We start from the raw sequence: 12228 nt of genomic DNA, 5'->3' as shown, positions 1-12228 counted from the left end.
TGTCACAGTACAGGGATAATATACACAGTGATGTCACAGTACAGGGATAATGCACACAGTGATGTCACAGTACAGGGATAATACACAGTGATGTCACAGTACAGGGATAATACACAGTGATGTCACAGTACAGGGATAATACACAGTGATGTCACAGTACAGAGATAATACACACAGTGATGTCACAGTACAGAGATAATACACACAGTGATGTCACAGTACAGGGATAATACACAGTGATGTCACAGTACAGAGATAATACACACAGTGATGTCACAGTACAGGGAGGGATAATATACACAGTGTTGTCATAGTACAGGGATAATACACAGTGACGTCACAGTACAGGGATAATACACAGTGATGTCACAGTACAGGGATAATATACAGTGATGTGACAGTACAGAGATAATACACACAGTGATGTCACAGTACAGGAATAATACACAGTGATGTCACAGTACAGGAATAATACACAGTGATGTCACAGTACAGGAATAATACACAGTGATGTCACAGTACAGGAATAATTCACAGTGATGTCACAGTACAGGGATAATACACAGAGTGATGTCACAGTACAGAGATAATACACAGAGTTATGTCACAGTACAGGGATAATATACTGAGTGATGTCACAGTGCAGGGATAATACACAGTGATGTCACAGTACAGGGATAATACACACAGTGATGTCAGAGTACAGGGATAATATACAGAGTGATGTCACAGTACAGGGATAATATACAGAGTGATGTCACAGTACAGGGATAATACATAGTGATGTCACATTACAGGGATAATACACAGAGTGATGTCACAGTACAGGGATAATACACAGAGTGATGGCACAGTACAGAGATAATACACAGTGACGTCACAGTACAGGGATAATACACAGTGATGGCACATTACAGGGATAATACACAGAGTGATGGCACAGTACAGAGATAATAAACAGTGATGTCACAGTACAGGGATAATACACATTGATTTCACAGTATAACCATCTCACAGCCGGACCACCATGTAATTTCAGCAGAAAATAAAGCAGGGCCTCATGTTCAAGTTTCGCCTAAGGCCTCACAAAGTCTAGAGCCGCCTCAGGTCGGCCCTACCATGCGACCCGGTGGGACCATAAGTCCCAGGTGGCACTTTTCAGGGGCGGCATTTTGCTGCCCCCTTTTTTTTTTGTGCCTAGTAGGTTCATGGTAGGGTTGGCGCCGCCGCTGCTCACTGTTCTAAAGCAGCTGCGGGGTATAATAGCGCAGCAGGCACTTTAGACAGTGAGTCAGCCTCCGGCCGACCGGGGTCTGACGAGGGACGTCGCACAAGTGACGTACTTCTGCAGACCCGCTCAGGAGGACGTCAGTGACGTCACTCGTCAGGCCGCTGCCAGAGAGGAGAAGCGCTGTGCAGGGCAGGTAAGTGTGTCTCTGTGTGTGTCTGTGTCTGTCTGTGTGTTTGGGGGGGCTATGGCTACCTAATGTGAGGAATATATGCTACCTAATGTGGGGAAACTATGTTACCTAATGTGGGGAATCTGTGCTACCTAATGTGAGGAAACTATGCTACCTAATGTGGGGAAAGTATGCTACCTAATGTGGGGAAGCTATGCTACCTAATGTGGGGAAACTATGTTACCTAATGTGGGGAATCTGTGCTACCTAATGTGGGGAAACTATGCTACCTAATGTGGGGAAACTATGTTACCTAATGTGGGGAATCTGTGCTACCTAATGTGGGCAAACTATGCTACCTAATGTGGGGAAACTATGTTACCTAATGTGGGGAAACTATGTTACCTGATGTGGGGAATCTGTGCTACCTAATGTGGGGAAACTATGCTACCTAATGTGGGGAAACTATGTTACCTAATGTGGGGAATCTGTGCTACCTAATGTGGGGAAACTATGCTACCTCATGTGGGGAAACTATGTTACCTAATGTGGGGAATCTGTGCTACCTATTGTGGGGAAACTATGCTACCTAATTTGGGGAAACTATGCTACCTAATGTGGGCAAACTATGCTACCTAATGTGGGCAAACTGCTACCTAATGTAGGGAATCTATGCTACCTAATGTGGGGAAACTATGCTACCTAATATGAGGAAACTATGCTACCTAATGTGGGGAATCTATGCTACCTAATGTTGGGAATCTATGCTACCTAATGTGGGGGGCTTGAATGAGCTGCGGCATATGGGAGGCCTTAATAAATAATTAGAAACTTATACAGCAAGTGACATATGGGGGTCCACCTGAGTAAGTGACACATGGAGGGGGGGTGCTGAACAATTGATGTTTTGTGACATCACTGTGCTTCATCATAAACTGTGACATCACTGTGCTTCATCATAAACTGTGACATCACTGTGCTTCATCATAAACTGTGACATCACTGTGCTTCATAATAAACGGTGACATCACTGTGCTTCATAATAAACTGTGACATCACTGTGCTTCATAATAAACTGTGACATCACTGTGCTTCATAATAGACTGTGACATCACTGTGCTTCATAATAAACTGACATCACTGTGCTTCATAATAAACTGTGACATCACTGTGCTTCATAATAAACTGACATCACTGTGCTTCATAATAAACTGTGACATCACTGTGCTTCATAATAAACTGTGACATCACTGTGTTTAATAATAAACTGACATCAATGTGCTTCATAATAAACTGTGACATCACTGTGCTTCATAATAAACTGTGACATCACTGTGCTTCATAATAAACTGTGACATCACTGTGCTTCATAATAAACTCTGACATCACTGTGCTTCATAATAAACTGTGACATCACCGTGCTTCATCATAAACTGTGACATCACCGTGCTTCATAATAAACTGACATCACTGTGCTTCATAATAAACTGTGACATCACTGTGCTTCATAATAAACTGTGACATCACTGTGCTTCATAATAAACTGTGACATCACTGTGCTTCATAATAAACTGTGACATCACTGTGCTTCATAATAAACCGTGACATCACTGTGCTTCATAATAAACTGTGACATCACTGTGCTTCATCATAAACTGTGACATCACCGTGCTTCATCATAAACTGTGACATCACTGTGCTTCATAATAAACTGACATCACTGTGCTTCATAATAAACTGTGACATCACTGTGCTTCATAATAAACTGTGACATCACTGTGCTTCATAATAAACTGTGACATCACTGTGCTTCATAATAAACTGTGACATCACTGTGCTTCATAATAAACTGTGACATCACTGTGCTTCATAATAAACTGTGACATCACCGTGCTTCATAATAAACTGTGACATCACCGTGCTTCATAATAAACTGTGACATCACTGTGCTTCATAATAAACTGTGACATCACTGTGCTTCATCCTGTAATTTGATGTCACTGTGTATAACAACCCTGTAGTGACATCACAGTTTATTATTTTTGAATGCTGACTTCACTGTGTAGATTTTCCCGGTACAATGACATCACTGTATAGTTACCCTCTACTGTGACAACACTGCGTTTATTAACCCTGTAGTGGCAAAACTGTTTATTGTCCCTGTACAGAGACATTACTGTTTATATTAACTCTGAACTGTGATGTCACTGTGCATATTTACCCTGTATTGTCACTCGCAGTGCAAGGTAATTATGTACAGTGGCATTAGGGTATACAGGCATAATATATACAGTGATGTCACAGTGCAGTGTAAGTATCAACAGTGATGTTGCAGTATAGAGATAACACACAGTGATGTTATAGTTCAGAGATAATATACACAGTGATGTCACAGTACAGGGATAATACACACAGTGATGTCACAGTACAGGGATAATACACACAGTGATGTCACAGTACAGGGATAATACACACAGTGATGTCACAGTACAGGGATAATATACACAGTGATGTCACAGTACAGGGATAATGCACACAGTGATGTCACAGTACAGGGATAATACACAGTGATGTCACAGTACAGGGATAATACACAGTGATGTCACAGTACAGGGATAATACACAGTGATGTCACAGTACAGAGATAATACACACAGTGATGTCACAGTACAGAGATAATACACACAGTGATGTCACAGTACAGGGATAATACACAGTGATGTCACAGTACAGAGATAATACACACAGTGATGTCACAGTACAGGGAGGGATAATATACACAGTGTTGTCATAGTACAGGGATAATACACAGTGACGTCACAGTACAGGGATAATACACAGTGATGTCACAGTACAGGGATAATATACAGTGATGTGACAGTACAGAGATAATACACACAGTGATGTCACAGTACAGGAATAATACACAGTGATGTCACAGTACAGGAATAATACACAGTGATGTCACAGTACAGGAATAATACACAGTGATGTCACAGTACAGGAATAATTCACAGTGATGTCACAGTACAGGGATAATACACAGAGTGATGTCACAGTACAGAGATAATACACAGAGTTATGTCACAGTACAGGGATAATATACTGAGTGATGTCACAGTGCAGGGATAATACACAGTGATGTCACAGTACAGGGATAATACACACAGTGATGTCAGAGTACAGGGATAATATACAGAGTGATGTCACAGTACAGGGATAATATACAGAGTGATGTCACAGTACAGGGATAATACATAGTGATGTCACATTACAGGGATAATACACAGAGTGATGTCACAGTACAGGGATAATACACAGAGTGATGGCACAGTACAGAGATAATACACAGTGACGTCACAGTACAGGGATAATACACAGTGATGGCACATTACAGGGATAATACACAGAGTGATGGCACAGTACAGAGATAATAAACAGTGATGTCACAGTACAGGGATAATACACATTGATTTCACAGTATAACCATCTCACAGCCGGACCACCATGTAATTTCAGCAGAAAATAAAGCAGGGCCTCATGTTCAAGTTTCGCCTAAGGCCTCACAAAGTCTAGAGCCGCCTCAGGTCGGCCCTACCATGCGACCCGGTGGGACCATAAGTCCCAGGTGGCACTTTTCAGGGGCGGCATTTTGCTGCCCCCTTTTTTTTTTGTGCCTAGTAGGTTCATGGTAGGGTTGGCGCCGCCGCTGCTCACTGTTCTAAAGCAGCTGCGGGGTATAATAGCGCAGCAGGCACTTTAGACAGTGAGTCAGCCTCCGGCCGACCGGGGTCTGACGAGGGACGTCGCACAAGTGACGTACTTCTGCAGACCCGCTCAGGAGGACGTCAGTGACGTCACTCGTCAGGCCGCTGCCAGAGAGGAGAAGCGCTGTGCAGGGCAGGTAAGTGTGTCTCTGTGTGTGTCTGTGTCTGTCTGTGTGTTTGGGGGGGCTATGGCTACCTAATGTGAGGAATATATGCTACCTAATGTGGGGAAACTATGTTACCTAATGTGGGGAATCTGTGCTACCTAATGTGAGGAAACTATGCTACCTAATGTGGGGAAAGTATGCTACCTAATGTGGGGAAGCTATGCTACCTAATGTGGGGAAACTATGTTACCTAATGTGGGGAATCTGTGCTACCTAATGTGGGGAAACTATGCTACCTAATGTGGGGAAACTATGTTACCTAATGTGGGGAATCTGTGCTACCTAATGTGGGCAAACTATGCTACCTAATGTGGGGAAACTATGTTACCTAATGTGGGGAAACTATGTTACCTGATGTGGGGAATCTGTGCTACCTAATGTGGGGAAACTATGCTACCTAATGTGGGGAAACTATGTTACCTAATGTGGGGAATCTGTGCTACCTAATGTGGGGAAACTATGCTACCTCATGTGGGGAAACTATGTTACCTAATGTGGGGAATCTGTGCTACCTATTGTGGGGAAACTATGCTACCTAATTTGGGGAAACTATGCTACCTAATGTGGGCAAACTATGCTACCTAATGTGGGCAAACTGCTACCTAATGTAGGGAATCTATGCTACCTAATGTGGGGAAACTATGCTACCTAATATGAGGAAACTATGCTACCTAATGTGGGGAATCTATGCTACCTAATGTTGGGAATCTATGCTACCTAATGTGGGGGGCTTGAATGAGCTGCGGCATATGGGAGGCCTTAATAAATAATTAGAAACTTATACAGCAAGTGACATATGGGGGTCCACCTGAGTAAGTGACACATGGAGGGGGGGTGCTGAACAATTGATGTTTTGGGGGGGGGGGCACAGGCACATTCTTTGCACAAGGGCCCTCTGCTGTCTGTGTCCGCCCCTGGGTAGAGAATAAGGGGTAAAGGGGAACATAGAACAAATGCAGTTATTTTTTTCTTAATTTTTTTTTAATGAAGTAAACGAGATAAAGGTAAGCAATGACTTTTCCTCAGTCTGAAGCGCGGTCCTCATCGGCAGGAAGCAGTGAGAAGGAGGAGGATGACGGAGGTTCTGATTCCATCTCTGCTTCTTTTTCGTCCCTCTCTATATATAGGGCCGTGGCCATGAAGAAGGCCCCTCCGATGACTGCCATTATGGTGCAGGTCATGAGGGCATACTCCAGGCTGCGGTATTTCAGAAGAGGGGATTTGGCATATCCTCGTTCGTAGGTGTCAGATATCAAGCCGATGAGGTACGGGCTGCCGGCGTCACCTAGGAGGTGATAGATTGTCATCTGCACGGCCAGGGCTGAAGATCTCCTCCACGGAGTTACTACTTTTAGTATAATGTCAGATATGAGGGTGAAATTTACTGACAGAAGCGTCTCTCCAATGAAGATGAAGATGTTGGTGGCAACGAGGCTGATGTTGCCAAAAGTCAATGCCAACAGAAGAAAAGGGGCGGAGAGCATCATCGCGCATCCACACACAAGCGGGTCCGCCCTTGGGTTGGATTTGCGATATCTTTTACTTATCTCCGTCCCTGCTACAACTCCCAGAATGCCGGAAACGACTGTAACCACACCAAATATTAGGATGTCGTGATAGTCACACGGTTCAGCACGGCAAGGGTCCTTCTCTTGTAGGAGTGTTCGTGCGTGGGTCAGGTATGACGGACCCCATACACCTATGGCTCCCACTATGAAGGATACAGCCGTCGATCCCATGGTGGTTAACATGAAGCTTCGATTTTTAAATAGTTTTTTCAGATCTGTCGCCCATTTGGCAAACTTCTGGGATTTGTTGTTCTTCTTCCCGTTTGTAGTCGTTCTTGGAAGCTCCTTTGTGACCAAAATCAACAAAGCCACAGCTATGAGGCCCAGGCCAGGGGTGACCCGAAATGCCCAGTGCCAATCACCCCTTGCTGCATCAGTCACTTTGGGCCCGATGATGTATCCTAGTCCGCAGCCTACAGGTATGACGGAGTAAAACACGTTCAGCATGCGGGTCCGCTGGTCACTTGTAAAAAGGTCTGCAATGATGGAGGGGGCGATGGTGCAGAAAGTCGCCTCTCCGGCTCCAACCAGTCCACTTGTCAGCAGGAAGAGCAGGAAATACCCGTCAGGGATGAATGACAGGATAAGTGTCATGCTCAGCCAAACGATGACTCCTGCGCAAACAGTATATTTCTTATTACAGTGGTCACCCAAATATCCGGCAATTGGTGCGACCAGCACGTAGCTTCCAATGAACAATGTATTCAATAAGCCGGACAGACTAGCATTGGTGTCATATGCTTTCTGTATATAAGGCAGCACCCCCGCCACGCTGGAGCGATTTGCATAGATGAGCAAATTAACAAAGGCGAGGATCACTACGGTGATGATGGAACGTGCGGTGGACATCACGCTTAGAGATGGTAGGTTCTGCCTCTCAGGGATATCGCCCTTTTCTACATCCATATCACTATGGTCCTCCATTGCTTCTTCCTCCTCCTTCAGCAATGGGTCTTGTGGAGAGGCCATGGTCACAGGTCAGAGCCTGAAAACACTAGAGAGAGAGAGATAAGTGAACACATTAGACAACTAGTCATCATTCCTGTCATTATACAATAGATCCTTCATACAGAGCAGAAATGTCCAGCACAGAACCACAAGATAACACTAAGACCATCGCAGCCTCAGAAGAAGACGCTTCTCTATAAGTGTTTTATATGGAGACGTCTTCCCTGAGGTTACCAATGTCTGATAACCCTGAACCTGTCCGGTCCTAGTAATATCTGATAACCCTGAACCTGTCCGGTCCTAGTAATATCTGATAACCCTGAACCTGTCCGGTCCTAGTAATATCTGATAACCCTGAACCTGTCCGGTCCTAGTAATATCTGATAACCCTGAACCTGTCCGGTCCTAGTAATATCTGATAAACCTGAACCTCTCCGGTCATAGTAATATCTGATAACCCTGAACCTGTCCGGTCCTAGTAATATCTGATAACCCTGAACCTGTCCGGTCCTAGTAATATCTGATAACCCTGAACCTGTCCGGTCCTAGTAATGTCTGATAACCCTGAACCTGTCCGGTCCTAGTAATAACTGATAACCCTAAACCTGTCCGGTCCTAGTAATATCTGATAACCCTGAACCTGTCCAGTCCTAGTAATATCTGATAACCCTGAACCTGTCCTGTTCTACTAATATCTGATAACCCTGAACCTGTCCGGTCCTAGTAATATCTGATAACCCTGAACCTGTCCGGTCCTAGTAATATCTGATAACCCTGAACCTGTCCGGTCCTAGTAATATCTGATAACCCTGAACCTGTCCGGTCCTAGTAATATCTGATAACCCTGAACCTGTCCGGTCCTAGTAATATCTGATAACCCTGAACCTGTCCGGTCCTAGTAATATCTGATAACCCTGAACCTGTCCGGTCCTAGTAATATCTGATAACCCTGAACCTGTCCGGTCCTAGTAATATCTGATAAACCTGAACCTCTCCGGTCATAGTAATATCTGATAACCCTGAATCTGTCCTAGTAATGGCGGATTATAAGGGCTTGGCTGTATGGTCACTGGGCCATGTGAACTTCATACTGTAGATACAATTGGGCTATCCTGCTATATACATTTACTAATAATGAACCTACCCCACCTCATTGGGATCTATCCATCCCCTATATGACTTTCTGCCACTAGTTGATTTGAAAATTTTCCCTTTCGGAGTACCCGGAGTATTTCTATTGTTAGTACACACAGAATTCTATTATATACTATTATATTTCTGCCCTAATCTTTCTGTTATTCTTTTACTACACCACCAAATCTTTCTCATAGACTTCAACTTCATGAATTAGGACTCTTTTTCTTGGGGGCTTTTTTGGGCATAATTGCATTTTAGCAGTTTTGCAAGAAAAAGCTCTGGTCATGATACTATCTGTGCGTTTTATTATGTTTAATGCCTAAGCCAAGTATTGTCACAATGCTATGAGAAATATAACTTTTGTTATTTCTTTTGGAAATTAATTTGCTAAAAAAAAAAGCAACAGCAATAAAAAAAAACTGTCAAACAAAAAGCCCTGTGTATGTATGAATAGAAGAGGCTGAGACTTACCTTGTGGTTCTCTCTTCAGACAAGGAACGGTCAAAATCTTGAATTCTCTATCGCAAATAGAAACTCTCTAACAAACACTTTGCACCACAGGTTGTGAATGCAAAACACACTGAAGAGACTGCAGCCGGCGCGCACCTCCTTGTACAGCTTACGGTGACATCATCACAAGCATGTGTGACATCACAGGGTTCTAAACCATCTTCAGGTATGTGTATATCTGTATAGTAAATGTGAGTAGCCATATTAGTCCAGTGATGCAGATTGTAATACCTTTTTTATTGGACTAACAGAATTTTGTAGAGACAAACTTTTGGGATTCCTCCCTGATAATTTATAAAGTCCTTTGATCATTAGTCCTTGACTATTGGACTTGATAAAGGGAGGAATCCTGAAAGCTTGTCTCTACAAAATTCTGTTAGTCCAATAAAAAAGGTATTACAAGAGACTGCAACATATTTTTTGATTTGTGTGTATATATATATATATATATATATATATATATATATATATATAGTTCCAAGGAAAATGCTGTGGCACTCAAGGTATGGTGAAAAAATGAAAACGATTTATTCATCCCAAATGTGCAAAGAGCAACGTTTCAATGGTCTCACACATCAAGCCACTTGATAATGATGGTGTGAGACCATTGAAACGTTGCTCTTTGCACATTTGGGATGAATAAATAGTTTTCATTTTTTCACCATACCTTGAGTGCCACAGCATTTTCCTTGGAACTACGTGTGCAGGATCCTGGACCCGGATCCTAGCTGGAGGCACCTACTTTTAGGAGTGCTGCTTTCTTCTTTGACATATATATATATATATATATATATATGTTAGTATACACCTAGAAATACATCAAGTACATAAAAACATCTTTTAGAAAAATATTTCTCCAGGCCTGCCGAGTATATCCCCGTACTTCACAGTGTCTTCTTAGTTTATATATTTTAATCTTTTGACCTTTTAACTCTACTAGGACCAAGGGCATCCTGTGACTTAAAAGGGTATTCCAGGCCAAAACTTTTTTTATATATCAACTGGCTCCAGAAAGTTAAACAGATTTGTAAATTACTTCTATTAAAAAATCTTAATCCTTTCAGTACTTATAACCTTCTGAAGTTAAGGTTGTTTTTTTCTATCTAAGTCCTCTCTGATGACACTTGTCTCGGGCAACGCCCAGTTTAGAAGCAAATCCCCATAGCAAACGTCTTCTAAACTGGGCGTTTCCCGAGACAGGTGTCATCAGAGAGCACATAGACAGAAAATAACAACCTTAACTTCAGAAGCTCATAAGTACTGAAAGGGTTAAGATTTTTTAATAGAAGTAATTTACAAATCTGTTTAACTTTCTGGAGCCAGTTGATATATATAAAAAAGTTTTTGCCTGGAATACCCCTTTAAGATTGAACTGATTATTATTGATATATGTCATGAATGCATCAACGGTCAGATGGTTGGACGACCAAATGATGAACACATCGGATACATACCTTCCATACCATGCGAGGCATGTGGAAAATGGATTGGTGTCAGAAAAAATATACTGCTCCTCCCACCAAAAAACAAAAAGGTTAGCCCGAGCTGGTGATGACTTTGCTCCCATTGAAGCACCCGTGCGCTGCAAATAAAAATTGTTACCAAACATAAAATAATTGTGTTTTAACACAAAATCTACCACCTCAATAATGAAATGTCTCAAATCCACAGAATATTTAGAAAATCTCATCAGTATATCCGAGATAGCTGATAATGCCAGGTTTTGCGGAATACTGGAATAGAGTGATTCAATGTCGCAAGTAAGCCACGACAGAGAATCGCTCCATGTGAATTTAGTTCTTCTGACCAGGAGTTTACTGAAAATTCAGATTGTTCAGATACCACGGACACTAGCGGGGACTCAGAACCGCAATATGTGAACACTCACAAGAATCGCAATGCGAGAAGACAGTCAAAAAACAAGGAAGACGCGGTGGCAGAAAACATAGGAAGAAGAGCTTCGGAGCGTAACAAGGACAAACGGAAAAAGTAATAAAAGAGGATTTTCAAGTCATTAACATTTCTGCACAAATCATTACAGATGAAGAAACCTCGGTCCTGTGGAAAGGACTGGGTTTCTCTCCTACACATCATTTTGATGTTTATCGGACAATTTGGGATATAAATAAATTTGTGAGAACTTTAACAGTTAAGAAACATTTTTTTGTGGAAAATGCTGATGAACCATCGGACCCACCTCAACTTTCTATAAACCCTGATTTACCACTAATGCATACGTTAGCAGAACAAATTGCTTTTAGAGATCTCTGTCTCCTTGAAAATAGTGGGATATCTATTTGTGATGAAGTGAATACTGCACATACCTTCTCCACTAAAAACCTAAATTTTTACCCCATACAGACCAGACCAGCAATTTTTGATTGGTTCCAGGACCTTATCATGAAAGATTTGGTTAATCTACAATCAAAAGTAATGTCCTAATTTGAATAAAAAGGAGGCTGCTGCCATAAAGAAATTAAAGAAAAACAAAAATTTGACGATCCGATCCGCCGATAAAGGCGGCTCGGTAGTATGTATGGACACGGGACTGTATATCAATTTAAATGAAAATCTACTATCTGATGATAAAACTTACCTTAAACTTTGTGGGGATCCCACTGAACCTTTTAAAAAAGAACTGTTGACTCTGTTGGAAGAGGGGAAAGCCAGATCTATTTTGACCCAAAAAGAAGTGGATTATATTTTCGTGCCTGCTCCAATTATTCCTATC

General features: G+C 42.2%; 1 protein-coding gene across 1 annotated transcript; it reads right to left on the bottom strand.

Annotated features, from left to right (window-relative positions):
• Positions 1-6356: 6356 nt before the first annotated feature.
• Positions 6357-9572, bottom strand: LOC130357817 (protein spinster homolog 1-like). Its single transcript, XM_056560546.1, has 2 exons — positions 9459-9572; positions 6357-7896 (listed from the first exon to the last, which is right to left on the bottom strand). The coding sequence occupies exon 2, from the start codon at positions 7869-7871 to the stop codon at positions 6357-6359; it is 1515 nt and encodes a 504-aa protein (XP_056416521.1). The 5' UTR covers positions 7872-7896; positions 9459-9572.
• Between the last annotated feature and the right edge of the window lie 2656 nt (positions 9573-12228).

Source organism: Hyla sarda, chromosome 2, assembly GCF_029499605.1.
Source record: "Hyla sarda isolate aHylSar1 chromosome 2, aHylSar1.hap1, whole genome shotgun sequence".
Lineage (NCBI taxonomy): Eukaryota > Metazoa > Chordata > Amphibia > Anura > Hylidae > Hyla > Hyla sarda.
This window is presented reverse-complemented; position numbering and strand designations above follow the sequence as displayed.

Excerpts from the sequence above, each read along its gene's own strand:
- LOC130357817 (XM_056560546.1), bottom strand. The coding sequence starts at position 7,871 with ATGGCCTCTCCACAAGACCCATTGCTGAAGGAGGAGGAAGAAGCAATG.